The sequence below is a fragment of the Rhinopithecus bieti genome, unplaced genomic scaffold, assembly GCF_001698545.2.
Source record: "Rhinopithecus bieti isolate Rb0 unplaced genomic scaffold, ASM169854v2 scaffold_36904, whole genome shotgun sequence".
NCBI classification, from domain to species: domain Eukaryota; kingdom Metazoa; phylum Chordata; class Mammalia; order Primates; family Cercopithecidae; genus Rhinopithecus; species Rhinopithecus bieti.
This window is the reverse complement of record NW_016815705.1, coordinates 589,611-605,796: the sequence shown is the minus strand read 5'-3', so window position 1 is coordinate 605,796 and position 16,186 is coordinate 589,611. Positions and strand designations below refer to the sequence as shown.

At 34.9% G+C, this 16,186-nt stretch overlaps 1 protein-coding gene across 2 annotated transcripts in view; it reads right to left on the bottom strand.

Annotated features, from left to right (window-relative positions):
• Positions 1 to 16,186, bottom strand: part of KCNJ3 (potassium inwardly rectifying channel subfamily J member 3) — a 166,960-nt gene that overhangs the window by 140,494 nt on the left and 10,280 nt on the right. Inside the window, exon 2 of one of the 2 annotated variants that reach the window (XM_017853577.1) lies at positions 15,218 to 15,434. The exons of the other annotated variant lie outside the window; for it this stretch is intronic. Coding sequence (XP_017709066.1) covers positions 15,218 to 15,434 — 217 coding nt within the window. The remainder of the gene's footprint in view (positions 1 to 15,217; positions 15,435 to 16,186) is intronic. 2 annotated transcript variants of the gene reach the window in all.

The window sequence follows — 16,186 nt, the reverse complement described above, 5'->3', positions numbered from 1 at the left end:
AAAAAAAAAAGCAAACTTGCAAAGAAATCTTCCCAAAACATCTGGGTAGTTGGTGAAGAATGGTGAGATATAAAAAATAGAAAGTAGTAGAGGGCATGTCTATAGAAGAGAAGTTCGAAGAAAAAAAAAAAAAAAAACAGAATATAACCATCTATTGTTTGACTAGAGAATGACAAGGTTGAAATGTGATCAAAACCAGTAACAATTAGAAAGATATTATTTTCAAACAAACAATAGACTATAGTTGATATTATACCAATAAAGTTATATTTCTTGAAGGAGATATTTGAATGTCTAAGAAAATTATTTTTGAAACATGTACCATTAAGGAACAGAAGAATCTCCCAAGGGAAACACTAAAAGCCCAGGTGAGTCATTAAAATCTCTTCAGAGTAAAGTATTTCTTCATGTCTCAGGTCTGCATCAAAGGTGTGTGTGTGTGTGTGTGTGTATATATATGTATGTGTGTGTGTATATATATGTATATGTATGTGTGTGTATATATGTATATCTTATATATATACATACATATATAATAAAACATAACATTTTTCTATTTATAAATAATTAAAATAAACATTACATGTATGATAGTAGTATAGAGTTTACTTACACCCATTCCAGTAAGTTTTATTCTCTCAGGCAGTTAAAAAATCTTCATTTTCCCATTTGACATGACATTATATTGGAGAATGGCAAAGCTAAAGCTAAAAGGCAATAAACCATTCCTATAGTACATAATTGCTGGCACAGTTCTGGGAATTGAAATGTGTAGGGAAGGCATTCTTCAACAGGTTATGCTCTACTCTCACTTTTGCTCGCTCACTGCATAGGCAGGAAATGTTTAATAACTTAGGCTGACCTTGGCGACACATCAAAAGAAAATTCTCAAGCTGTAGGAGAAGTGGACTTATCTATACCTTTCTCTCCCTGAATCAGTTTAAATGCATTTTGTTAAAAAAAAAAAAATAGGGCAGAATTTATCTATAGTCAGCACTGACCGAACTAAGCTATTCTAGTAATAGCATAGATAAAATAATAATAACCATGATTATATTTTAATGGTCCTTGATTAACCTTTAGTGTGTGCATCAGAAGCCAGAAGGCATACACAGACACACACCCACAACAACACTGTATAATCTCAGATCTTCCCAGTATTTATTAATGGGACATTGTCACCATAAGACTAATTTCTGTAACTATAACATTCATCATTTTATCATCACACAAAGCATAAATCTAATTTAACACATATCAAGTTTCTGATATTTTATTTTTTCTTCACAGTCATTATTTTCTTTGTCAAAGAATTTTGAAAGACAAACGGTGTATGATTCAACAGTGCTCTCTAGAATTTAATTTTAAATTATGAAATACAAATGTATAATTGGGTGATTCAAATGCTTTAACTGATTTCCTATTAAAAAGCTTTTTAGAAATCTAATTATAATTTGGAATTATAATTTCAGCTATAAATTGGAATTTATTTTTCATATCACTCTGAAGGATTTTTAAAAGACTATGTTTGGAACACAAACTAATTCTAGGTAGCTAAATACTCTCCTAAAAATAAACTTTTGTAATTTTTTTACTTGTAAAAATAATAATTTGGACAATTTATTTTAATGAAATACTGAGCATATTTAATCTAGTTTTAAATGTACTTATCCCATTAATGTAAAGCATTTTTTACAAAGCTAAATGAATTCAAACTAGATTCATTTATCCTCTCACAAAAGGGACAAAATGAACACAGAACATAATAAAATGAGAAAGACAATCTTACGTATACTATTGTTACTTATTTTACATATTATTACCCAAAGGCCTTAAATACAAATGTGATCCCAGCGATCTCCTGCTCAAAAATCTGTGATAGCTGCTTTTCTTGTTTGTTTGTTTTTTGCCTCATAAAGTGAAGGTCTGGCTCTCTCAGCTATCCACAACCTACTCCCAATACATTTCTAGCTCACACCTTACTGTTTAATCTTATTCCTCTTCATATATCTCACCCTGCAGTCCAAACCTGAATTTAGAAACTCTTCCATTATATATTTCCTGCTTTTATTTTATCTTTTCATTTTTGAGACAGTATCTCACTCTGTTGCCCAGGATGGAGTGCAGTGGCACCATCATAGCTCACTGCAGCCTTGACTTCCCAGACTCATGCAATGCTCTCTTCTCAGTCGCCCCTGTAGCTGGGATCACAGGTACGTGCCACCACACCCAGCTATTATTTTTGTAATTTTTGCAGATAAAGGGTTTTCTTATATTGCCCAGGTTGGTCTTGAATTCCTGGGCTCAAGTAATCCAACTGCCTCAGCCTCCCAAAGTGCTGCGAGGACAGGCATGAGTCACCACGCTCAGCCTATGTCCTGAATTTTCATACCCTAAAACCTGCACTGTTTTACCATCTTAAATGTCTTCCTCTCCATCTTCAAGCATGAAACTTTATCAAGGGAAAAGTTAAATGTTACAAACTTTGAATTTTCAAGTCTTCCCCTATACCCCAGCCAAAAGTGGATGCTTCTTCAAACTTCCTCTAGCAATAAATGAATAAATGATCATCTCTCAACTCAATTACTGCTGTAGTACCCTAATTGTTCTACCCACCTCCAGTTTTGTCCTATTTTACACTGTCTCCAAGGTCAGCCAGTGTGGTTTTTTTCTAAAGCGCAGTTGTGATTATGTCATTTTCCTGCTTAAAAAGCATCTGTGGCTCCCCCATTGCTGTTTACAATTAAGTGCCCATACGTGACTTAGAAGTGCTATGTTTTCCAGCCTTTACTCTTCCACTGACATCTTCTGAAACACACTTAGCTCACACACACTCTACCTCTAACCATATGAATGTCATTCAGTAATTTGAACAGCAAGTTTTTCTCTTCTCTTACACTTGAGGTCTGCGAACTTTCTTCACTCTTCTGATAATCTTCTTTTTCCCCTTCTTTGCCAAGTCTCACTCATTCTTCCTCAGCCTAAGTTGTGATCTCATCCATCCCCTGGTAGCATGGTACATTTCACAATTTACACTACTCATCACTGCCTGTGTACATGTTTTTGTCTCTCACTGGATTACGAATTACACTGGCTGAGACCCCCGGACTTTCTTACTCAACACTGTATAATCTCAGATCTGTACTCAGTGTCTGGCACAGTGCTTGATACGTAGTTTTTGTTTATGCACAGTTACAGACAATATGGCTGTCATAATAGCTACAACTTTGAGTGTATCTGCTGCAAAAAAAAAAAAAAAAATCTTTGCAATTTTCTTCAAGAGAAGGCCTACCTATAAACAAAAATCTATTGACTTGTCTTCCTCTCTAGTTAGCTAGGTAACTATCGGATCTGATCTGAAACTTAGACCCTAGAAATAGAAAAGATTATTGACAAATGTTAACAAAATATAGTCTTTATGTCATTATAAATTATTTTAAAGCGGGCAAGCAAGGCATGCATTTAAATAACTGAAACATTATTGGTAATGGGAAGAACGCTGGAATAAGAATCAAAGCACAAAAACATATTCCAGATCATTCCACCAGTGGACTCTGAGAAGACAGACAAGTTGTTTCATCTCAATAATCATAGTTTCCATTTCTGTAAAATGGAGAGTTTTAACTAGATTATCATTAAGATGCATTTTATCTTTATAATTTTATCATTCTAATTCTACTATTCAACTTGATGACAGCTAAGATTTAAAAAATCATAAATGTGCCTTTTTTCCAATTCTCATCATTTTCTGGTTCCAATAATATTTTGGCTTCCACTATAAAAAAATAAAGAAATATACTTTCCAAAGCTGAACATGTCATGTTAGATTTTACCAAGCATATCCAAACCAGAGAAGACATATCAAGCAGATATGATTAAATGATCAATTCAAATAAGAAACAATATTTTAAATGTACTACTGGTCTAGTAGAACTTGGAACCCAGGAGAGCTCTCTGTTACATCTCTTCATTTAGTAACATTTTAGATATATTTAGCAGACAAGACAAATTCAGCTTGTTAGACTGAATTCCAACAATATGCAATAACTGAATTAAAACCAATAGATCAGTGTGCTACACAGCATGGGACATAGAAAGTTCAAGACCAAAGCCTACCCTCAAGTTTAGAAAACTTGCTTTAAACACTTAAAAGACCTGACCTTTTGCATAAATGATTATTGTAAAGCACTACTGTTCTACAATCTACAGGCTATAAAATATTAAAAATCTTAACTGAATGAATAGAATAAATCACATGAGTTTAACAAAGCTTTGCACAGAATGCAGAAAAATTAAAATGGAGGATAATGAAGCATATTTTTTAAAAGGCCACTGGGAAAAATGTATAGCAAAGCAAAAATAGAAAAAAAAAACTAGATAACACATGCTAAAACATTTTTAGAGCCGATAATGCTAATCTGAATAAATACACACACACACAAAGAGGCTACATCATTTTCCCTCTACATTCTCTAAGTAGTGCTGCCAAATACAGAAGGATTGAAGCCATTTCTGGGGAACTGCTGAATCAGGAGCATGAGTCAGAAAGTAAACCCTTAGTGAAGAAAAAGTACTAAAATAGTGCTGAAAGCTCATACACATACACGTACGTTCAGTTCATAAGGTCCAAACCTTCTCTAGTCATTAAAGCACTATGCACTCATCCCTTCCTACACTTATCCTCTCATATTCATGTGTGTTTGAGAGAAAATTTTGTTTCCAAGGAACCAGATTTTACCTGTATCTAAATGGTAAGGTATAGCACAGAGTTGGTACTACATGTGAATAAGATGGCTCTGAAATATGAACAGGACATTTTCCAACTTAAATGACAAGGAATCTGAAATGAAAATAGAGTAAAATAAAATTAAGGGCTTAAATTATATTAAAAATTAATTTAGAGTCATATGGAAAAACTGCTTGACAGTAATTTAAGGGAGACTAAGATGTTCTTTCTTCAAAAGGCTTTAAGATCTAATCATCCCTCTAAAATGGTCTAGACATAGCTCTTCTCTGAGGTGGGCAGCAGGAATGGATCGGAACTAGAGCTACTCTTAGGCTTATGAGTATATTTTTGACATAAAAGGCTAAACAAATACACCCCATATGTAATCACCACAGTTAATAATATGCTCCAAGGGGAAGTCACCCCTGGACAACAAAGGATTGATGGTCTTCCTTACTTCCCTCCCTAGCCTTTCCCAAGAGGATATTTTCTCAATATTCTGATGGCACTCTGCTTCCACCATTAATAAATATTAGGATGTTCCAGTTTATAAAATAATGTCATATTATTTTATCTCATTGAACATGTATTTTCAACAGCAATAATAACAAGAGCAGCTATGATTTTCCACTGGAATTTGAGTGCTAAGGTCACTGCTATGAATCGAGTAGGTCAAATAATCTCAGCTCTTTCTCAGACAGAGCCTAGGGCATAGAAATAACAAAGTTAAAACGAATCAAATTGAGGCAATGTCAAAGTAGGCCTAGAATGTTTATTTGTCAAGAGAGACTCACTCTATGTGGACCTCCGACCTTATCAACTCATTATCATTACCTCTTAAAAGCCCATTTATAGTTAATCGCTGTTAACTCTGGAAATTTTTCCCCAGAAAAGGAAGCCCTCAAATAGTTTAGTTTTAATGACTAACAGCCAGGGTTAGCCTCCGTGTAAAATTATGAAAATTGTCATTTTGAACTTTGCTGTAAGCATAATGATATTCTGTCCCATGAAACAGTAAATAATCGCACATGGTGTTCTGGTTTCATGAGTGTGTAGCAGTTTCAAGGATCAGAATTCTCTCCATCAGTGAGTGGCACTAACATCCTTGTATGGCATTTATATTACATCTTCACACAATGTTCCACAATAAATATCACATCTTGTTCTTGGTTATGATAATGAATAGTCATGCATTTTAATTCATACTCTTGATTTTCACTGTTTTCTACCCACATTAATTTTCATTTGGCTACATTGATCGGCACAGTCTGAATTAACAACGAAGATTCACCTCCAAAGACTTCAGAAATTTAAAGGGCTATGTTCTCTTCGAGTTTTACCACATGCCAATGGTTTAGGTTAAGTCAAGCTATTGCAGTTGAGTAGTTAATTCAATAAATCCTAGTGGCTTTTCCTAGTTGCTAGATGGAGGAGTCCTATACTTTAATGCTCTTACTAAGAATCATCTGTGTGTTTTTTAAAAATGCACATTTCCTGGACCACAAACCTCAGATATTTTAACACTGTAAAATCTAGGTGAGGGCCTGCAAGTCAGCATTTTAATAAGAATCCCACGAGATTACGATACAGGGAGTCCCAAGACCTCATCTTGAAAAACTCTGGAAATGAATTACTGTAAATTGTGCAGTTCCTTGTCACTGCACGATGACACATCTTAACCAAAACTGCTTGTCCCCCAACTACGATTTTCCTGTGCTTACATTTAAAAATTAACTAGATTATCCATAAGGCGTGTTGACTTCCTTTATCCATATAAGTCCTGATCATGACAAATGTAGTGTCAGCCCTATTTCAACCCACTTCACATTAGTATGGTAATTCACCCATACCAATCTCCCACACAGCAAATGAAAAATGTCCACCCTAAGATGTTAAGGGCTGTATTAATTAAATTTTCTATAAAACACTGCAATGAAAACCATACAGAAAATAACATATGTGCAAGTATCCTTTCTATGTATTTTTGTGATTTCAGCCTTGACAAAAGTAAAGTCAGGAAATGGTGGAATATACCAGCCCTAAGTGCAAAAAGACATTTCACTATCAATAGAGTAAACTGCCCAATTAAATTGAGGCAGGCAGTTAGGAAGGCTGAATTAACATTCTCAGACTGCTGAGTAAGGTGGCCATCACAGTTTGCACAGGACTTTCTTGGTTTTAGCACTGAGTTTCACATGTTCTGGAAAACCTTTCAGCCTCAGGCAAACTAAGACAGTTGTCACTCTACTTCATGCTTCAATATTTAAGTATTTTTTTTAAGTCTGCAGAAAATTTCTACAATTACCTATCAAAATAAAATAATAAAGTAGGATTTCATTTAGGAACTCCTCATAAAAAGTTGCTTTAGATTGAAAAGGAATCTGTGGTCCCAAAAAGTTTGAGTTTTGACCTATGAATTACTGATAAGATATGTCTTAAAGAGAAATAAATTCACAATTAAGAAGCAATGAATAACAAATAAATAACAATGGAAATTACCAGGAGGAGCCTACTTCGAGATGTCCAATCTATACAAACACATGTGTCATTTGTTTTTCCTGATAAGGTAGCAAGTCTTCTAAAACACCAGGAATTAATTTAAAAGGAATCAGCAATCTGGGCAGAAACAGGGAAACTAGAGAGGTAAACACGACACCCCTGACTTAGATTATGGCTATAACAAGAGTGTGGCGCTCTCAGGTTAATGACCCAGAAACTGCAATTAGGAAGGATAAAGAACATTTCCAATGGTCAGTAGAGTCCTACCTCACTTACCATAACAGTAGGTAGTTTGCTGATCACTGTCTTTTGACAGATCACTAAAAAGTAATTATTAATTACAATTAATAAAGCTAAATATTGTCCAATCATTAAGAGAGGAAAATTACAGGTACACCTCAATTATTCACAAATGGAGCTTCTACTTTATGATATATTCATTAGAAAATTCCTAGCTGTTTTTCACTAATAAGGAAAAGAGTCAATGGCTTGATAGTGCTGTTTTATTTATCATTCTTAATTTATCATTTTTATTTATCTAGGTGTCTTGGCTTTTTAAGCAGCCTACAGAACTTCAGGAGGAAGAATCCTGGGGCCATTTTTCCCTAATCACAAGTAACATCTTGGAAACCAAGGGCTTTTTTTTGGTTATTTTAAACAGTCCCAGGTTGTCTGAGCCAGAAAATTTCATGAAGGACCCAGTTACCTCTGGTCAAGCCTATTGTAACAGCTTAACAACTGGGCTGTCTCCAGTCTCAGCCACTCAATCCATCCTCCACCTGGAGCCAGAGGCATCTTTCTAGCACACCAATATGATCATGGCATTCTCTTGCTTAAAATCCTTCAAGAGCTTTATGGCCTGTAAAATTAGGTCCAAACTGTTATCCAGGGCTAATTCTAGGTTCATCTCCAGTCAGTTCCCCTAGACTTGTTCTACACTCTCATCATACCAAATTATTTATGATGCCCCTAATAAAATGAATCCTAAGTGCCTGCACTTGTCTCTGGCCAGAAGGCTTAGCTCCCTGTACTCGCCTGTTAAGCTTCTGCTTCACTTTCAGGTTTCAGTTCATACCATGTTCTCAGGAGAGACTTCTCAGACCTCCGCTGGAAGAAATCCATTAGGGACCACTCCTCTAGGTCCCTGCTGTAGCCTAACTTATTCATTTGAGTACACAGTGCTACTACTTGATTTTGTTCAGTTCCTTTCTCCCTCCGGACTATGGACTTTCTCCTTAATCAATCTTATACTATCTTGAACCTAAAATAACATGGGTAACCAACAAATACTTATTGATTAATTTCCTGTAAGAAAAAATTCCACAAGAGTAAGCTTATAAGAGGAAGGCAACTCTATTAAAATCAGTTAAAAATAAAAACAAAGATCAAGTGTGTTTACTAGGTTCTACCACTTTCCAGGATCTATGGCATATAAAATAGCCATAAACAATGTCCATAATCAATATCGGAAGTTTATAGTTTATTCAGAGATGTAGCAAAACACTTGAGATAAATATAATACAATTATACACATATACATTAGGAAAACATTTTGATAAAACTATTCAGACTATTAGAAATAGGATTTTGTCTAATAATGTGCTAATTATACGAGCAATGTATGCATAAGAAGAGTTGCAAGCAAATGACCGATATTAACTGACAATTTGCAAAATAAAATTCATAGCCAATAGAGAGACACAACAATTTCAATCTCACTACTATTAATAATCAAAGAGAAAAAATATTGAAAAAATAAAATAATTATGTCCATTATTAGCAAGGGTATGAGGAAATGGGCACTTGGTAGCAACCCTGAAATATGTATTACGAACCAGCAGATATATGTGGGCCTTTACCCAGAAATTCTGTCTGCAGAGAATTTATCTAAAATGGTAGAGTTGGTGATAAGTAAATTGAAACTAGGGCCTATAAATGTATTTAACCTTATTAAAAATGAAATGCCTCAAGATCCAAAACTAGGAGATAAATAATAAAAAATTGAGATAGATATATAAACTAGCATACAGTAAAGTCATTAAAACTAATGGTGTAGATCAGTAACTTGACATGAGACAGATTAATAATAGATTAAACAATAAAGTCAGTTATAACATGGCACACGTAGCATAAGTATATCTGAATATAAACCCTGGAAGGTTACTCACAAATGTGTTGACAATGCAATAGATAAAATTAAGAGTAAAGTCTTTATATTTTGCATACTTGTACTTTTTTCTATAATAAGAATGCATTTAATAGCACTTGCATAGTAAAAGTTGTGTTTTAATAAGGTATTAAATAAAAACTATGGATTAAAGTGCCCAGGGAAGATTCAGCAAATATGTCACTCTTGTGCTATATGAGAAAAGACACAAATCCTATCCTAGGCAGTGAAAAATGACATGATCACAAATATGGGAGGCAAGAATGAGCATCAGTGTATGAGCAGTACCACAGGAAGGGCAGCCTAATTTTCTCAATAAGAAATGTGTGTGTTTTGATGGAGCAGTCATTAGGGCTTTGAGCACAAGTATATCACGAAAGTAGTGCTGTACACAAATTTACCAGGCAGCAGTGTGCTATCTGTATGCAAACAGAGATCCTCCAGGTACTAAATCCATTTCTGAGACAACTACTGCGATTTAGAAGTACCATGATGTGGGCTTAAAAAGGAACAGTTGAATTGAGAGTTATTACTAACATGGAGTAGCAGCCAGGTACCCTCCCGGCTTGGAGCATTTGTAATTGCTGATACTTCCACCTGGAAAGTTCTACTCTGAGTTATTAGTATTTGCTTTGCTCAAAATACTGAGTTTCAGCTCAACTATCACCTGTTTACTCAGCCTTCCCTGACTTCCCTACATTCCCAATCCCTCTTGCTTCAGTGCAATTTTTTCCCAAAGCACTTATCATTTTCTAACATTCTAGATGATGCACTTCATTCTGTTTATTGTCTGTATCCCACATAACGTAAGTATCCATACAGGACAGGGATTTTGTTTTGCAAACTGTGTCTCCTAAAGTCTAGAATTGTTTAGCCTACAATACCTGCTCAATAAGCATTTGCTGGATGAACAAATTAATTAAATATAAAAGAAAAAACAGGGGCTGGGATAAAATAGCTACCATTAATAGAAGCAGATTTTCTGAATGAGGATATAATTTGAGGGTAAGTTGATGGCTTTGTATTTGAACAAGGTGACTTTGAATTAAAATACTGACATTCAAGTGGGAAAAAATGGCCTAGAAATTAAATAACAAATAGAAGATCACAGCTGGGGGGAAGTTTCATAGTTGGAGATAAAAGAAATGATGGGCTTGTGAGCACTTTGTGAATTCACTAAAAGGAAGGAAATATCTAGACTAGAAAGGAAAAACTAAAAAATAGTTACAGGAGAGAGGAGGAGTAAGAAGAGGCAGGGATGTAGGATATATGAACAAATGTAAAATATAAAGAGAAAGAAAAAAGAGAGAAAGAGGGGAAAATGTAGTATGTCTGAATTTCAGAAAGAACCTTAAATGTATAAAGGGACAAATAAATAACAGGGTTTTATTTTTTTTCCAGTATGAAAGAACTGAAAATATTTCAGAGCAAACAGAAAGGAATCAATGGGATTTTAGATGTCAGGGATGCTAAGAACTGGAGCTTGAGTCATGAGTGGTGGAAAGCAATGCATAAGAAACATTTGTAGCTATAAAAGACATAGTTTTGGAAAAGAATAGACACTTTTCTCCAGACACCAGGAAAGAGAAAGAGAAGCTAACTATGAGAAAAGAATAGAGATAAAGAAATGTATAAAAATTGAAGTGTCACATTCTTTTTAATAGACTAGGTGGAGAGATGACATGCCAAGGCAGGGATGGGACAGCTGGGACTGGGAGTGTAGAAAGAGAGAAAAGGTCTAAAATAGATCCCATGGGGAGCAGGCCTGAGAGTACAGAAAAGACAATTAAAAAGACTGCCAAATAGCAGCAGAAACCAGATTGAAGTTTGAAAGCATGGAGTTCTAATGAGCCAAATCTGCAATGCTTTGTTTGCCTCTAGCAGTGCTCGCTCTCCTGGGAGAAGTTGCAAAGAGAGCAAGAGTGAGAGGTAACCTCTGTTTTGAAATTTGCTAGATGAGCAAAGATGTAAAGCTTATTAATGAAGAGGCAAAGCTTAAGAGTGAAAATCCAACTCATCTGAAGCAAGGAGGGCAACAAACCTGTGTCTGATCAATGAAGAGTACTTCCAAAAAAGTGGGGAAAGTAACATTTGAGTCCTGGGCTGAAAGCTGAAACTTCCAAGGAAATTAGAAAGCTAATTTCTCACTTCCCTCCCCCTACCACTCCTCCTGAGACCATAACAATGGGAATGAGCAAAAACTAAATGAAATGAGAAGATTCTTACCACCAGCGCAGTGCTGTGAATGGAGAAATTGGGTAGGGGTGCTAGGGTAGGAGGGTAAAAGAGGGAATACAATTAATACAAAAGTGGTAGCTGTCTAAAATTTTGTGCATTTTTGAGACATCAGAGTGTCTCAGAATGCATTTCCAAGACATTCAGAATGACTAATTTTAAATTAACTACAAGCAGCCCACTATGGGTAAAAAGTGGATTTTTTGTTGTTATATACACTTTGAGATTACTAAATTATTACTCTTTCATATAAATACAGGCTCTGCTTTTTAATGAAATCCTAACACTTCCTATTGGTGCAATAAAACCATCTAGAATGCAGATACGGCCCTTCCTCCTCTCTGACTTCTCACCCCACTCTCCACATGGCTCACTCTGCTACAACCACCTCCACCTTTTTTTTAGTTCCCAGAATAAATCAAGCTCATTCCCAGCTCAGGGCTCTTGCACCAGCTGTTCCACAGCATCTGCCACGCTCTTCCCCCAGACTGGCCCAGAAGGGCCTTCTGGATAGTCAGGTCTCAGCTTAAGTGTCCCCTCTTCAGACCTTCCCTGACTATTAGCTTAAAGCAGCCTACAGGAAACCTTTACCCCTATCCCATCACCTTGGTTTTGTTGTTTGTTTATTTTTAGACACAGGGTCTCACTGTATTGTCCAGGCTCAAGCAATCCTTCCACTTCACCTCCTGAGTATGGTTCCTCACTCCCCAGCAGCACAATGCTATCTGATATTTCCCTTATTTATCTGGGTGTTGTACTCTGCCACCACCTTAGAATATAACCCCCCTGAGGAAAGAAATTCTGTCTGTCCAGGTCACGCTACATCTCTAGCATCTCACACACTTTCAAGCGCACAACACACATTCAATACATACTTATCTAATACATGAGTGACTGAATGATGAAAAGTTGTCTTTTAATGCCAAATATGATAGAAAGTTACATCAACTAACTTTATTCACAAAGTAGTGAAAAGTTTATTCACAAGATAGTAAGAAGTAAAAACAGTATCCTTGTTCCCTGAAACAATCCCATAAGATCATATTTCTCTTGTTCTAGGCAATACATATTATGAGAAGGTAAAGTTGATTGTGAATGAAAGCATAAAGGAAGAAACATCCTTAAAGATGAACCTAAATAAATCTCAGTAAAATTTTAAATGATCAAATGGACATAAAAATGTCTTTGTTATTTTTACGAGGCTCGGGGAGGTCTGGAAATATACAGAGATTTGATAGAGTTTGAACAGTGTGGGATTTAATTAGTTAGGGCATGCATACAAACAAAATGTCAGATAAATTTTCCACAAAATAAATTCTATAAATTAAGAGTAATGTTTTTCTTATTTGTCTTCCTATATTAGATCTAGAAAACAGGCTTAATTAAGAGGTTAAGAGGAAGTGGACTTTAAGCTCTTCTCCATAAAAGGCAATCTCTAAATAAGAAATTCAATCTCCAGCCAAGTTTTCACATTTTCTATGGAAAGTATTATCTTCCAGCTTATTATTTTTTTAAGGCAGGAGGGAGGAAGTGGTAAAATACTATCTATAATTCTGATAAACAATTTATGTTATAAAACTCTTTATAATCTCATATAGGATATTATGTACTAACCATGATCCTCTGAAAAATAGGTAAAATTTACAAACAACCTGCTTCAGTATTCCCTTAAGATGCCATGTAAGAGCCAAATAGCAAAAGAATGAATAAGGGTACCACAGACATATCCAAATTGAGAGACATTCTACAAAATGCTTGGCCTAATTTTTCAAGTATATTAAGGTTAAGAAACACAAAGTAATGTTGAAGAACTATTTCATCTTTAGACTGTGATTTTATAGAAAAATGCATTCACTCCTAACAAATGTATACAGTATTTAGGGAAAAACATAAATGAATGAATGGGTAGCTAAATAGATAAGTAGATGGATAGATCTAATAAAATATGTTTAAGGCTATCAAGTGAAACAAAAATGCATTCATGTCAGTGATGAGAATAGTAATAAGCCATCGGTAAACTATAAGCAGATGTATGAAAGAAAGAACCATATGCCATAAGAAATAAACCAATAAAAGTGGCAACATCTGTTTTTAAGCCCTAATACATTACTACTTTAATAAATGAGATGAATCAAAATGGAAATGTAAAGATTTCTTGGACTCAGAGCCTTTATAAATTGGTTATACTTTTTACCAATATATGGTATTTTAAAATATTATGATATTTCAATTATAAGTTGAAAAAATGAGTGGGAGCTTTAAATCATAAAATAGTATGCAGAAATAAAATTTCATATATAGATTAATACATTAAATCTTTTTTCACTGCCCTTAAAATCGTAATAATAATAGTGCTTCAGTAACTAATAATAGTGCTTCAGTTTAAAATACTACAAGCAGCTTTGAGGTGGTTATTCTATCATCCTCACTTTGAAGAGGAGGAAAAGAAGCTTTAAGAGAGTAGATATGTTGCGCAAATTTCAGATAGGTGTTATGTGACAGACACGCTAAAATTACAATGACTTGCCTCCCTCTGTTCCTTGGACAATACTGACTGTTACGTAATCAAGGATCTTCCACCTTGGTATAAAGCTTGAATTTATCTACAGTATTGGCAGTGCTAATTTCAATATTGCTATAGTTTATACATAATCATTAGCATTATATAATTCAGATGATACTAGTAGAAAACAATTAAAAGCTAAAATATTTCTTGTCTTCTCAGTACTTGTAGAAAGTGTAGAACTCAAAATACACACACACACACACACACATATACATATACATATAATCATATGGATACTACATTATTAATCGCAAACATCCAGTAGGTTCCAGACTAACTGAGAAATGTTTAGGCCCCAAATAATATGCTCATAACTACTGTTTATTTCCTTTGTCAACTTAACTGTCCTCAGACAACAGCAAATGGTATTGGTATTTGGGGCAGACCAATGTAATATTGCATGCTAAGGAAAAACATATAGCACATAGCTATACAGGAGCAGGAAAAGAATACAAATCTCTTTTTGAAATGAAATTTTGGTCAAGGTTCAGCTGAGGAAATCCACTGACCCACTTCAAAATTAAAATGCTGCTTTAGCACACACAGCATACACAGATACACACACAGGGAATTTTCCACTGAGGTTGCACATAGCGGATATCAAAGCTCTATCAATGACACCCCAAATCACCATCCCCAAGGCCAGAATATGCATGCTGACTTCAGGCTACTCACTAATTACCGTACATTTTTTGAGCCTTAAATCTTTAAAGAAAAATCATGATTATAAGAAAGTCAAGTTTGTAATTATAATAGAACATCATAATCATTTATAAGAAGTCATCTCACTTTTTTTTTTACAGTGAGTGTTCCTGAGTTAATAGTATGTATGTAACCATCAACACAGTACATTTTAATTTTCAAAACAGTATCAATTTAATGTTACAAATAAATAAAAGGCAAATCATTACTTTCACTATTGTAAACTCCGAGTCATTTCACCCAATTCATGACAGGTATTGTGCATATCATATAATGTCATTATGGTATAAAGAAACTTTATGGCATATCTGTTTTTACTCACCAGTTGTTTCCACAATGCCTTCTAGGATGACGACAATCTCGAACTGTTCAGTTTGCATGCTTCGCTGGGATAGGTCATAAAAGGGGCTTTTGGCATCGATCACGTGGCAAATTGTGAGGGGGGACACAAGAAAAAGTTGATCTGCCCCTGTACTAAAACCTACATCCAGTTCAAGTTGGTCAAGGGGAAGGAACTCACCCTCAGGTGTCTGCCGAGACTAGACAAGCACACAGAAAAAGAGAAGAAATCACCACTTGTACTGAAAATTTCAAGGCAGCCCAACAGTAATTTACATCATTGCCAACATTCTGCACTATCAATCATCTGCAACAAAATCCAAACAAATCATTATGCAACTATGTTCTAGCAAATGGGCCGAAATCCCACATAGCTCATGCGGAACATACATGCATTATTTATAATACACAACTTGCTATAATTACCATTCCCTAACTCATGAGCTTTGGAGAAATGCCTGGTCCAACAATGGTTGTTAGCACAAACTGTGGAACTGAGTGTGCATGTGCTGCTGCTTGACAGCAATCACTGCAGGATAACTCATTGCATGCCAGATATTTTTTTTTCTCGACAAAGCAAATAAGTAAGTAGGCAATTTTATGGAGTGTGTTAAAGCTGACAAAGATTGACCATCATTTAGAAAGAGATTTATTGATTACTAAAAATCAAAACACAACAATTTATTTTTCAGACTTTCGAAAAGTAACAAACACATATAAAATGGAACAGAAGAGTGAAGATGTTCTCATATTAAGCTCTGTTATGTACACAAGAGCTTACATAACAAAAATAAATGGCAGATGTTGTTAGCTAATGGTTTTCAAACTCCTAATAATAAACTGCATTATAAATATTTGCTTCTCTGTCATTCCATGAGTTTTAAAACACAGTGAAAAAACTGCACTAAATTGAACTTTCTTTAATCAAAATGCAATTTCGAAAAGCTATACC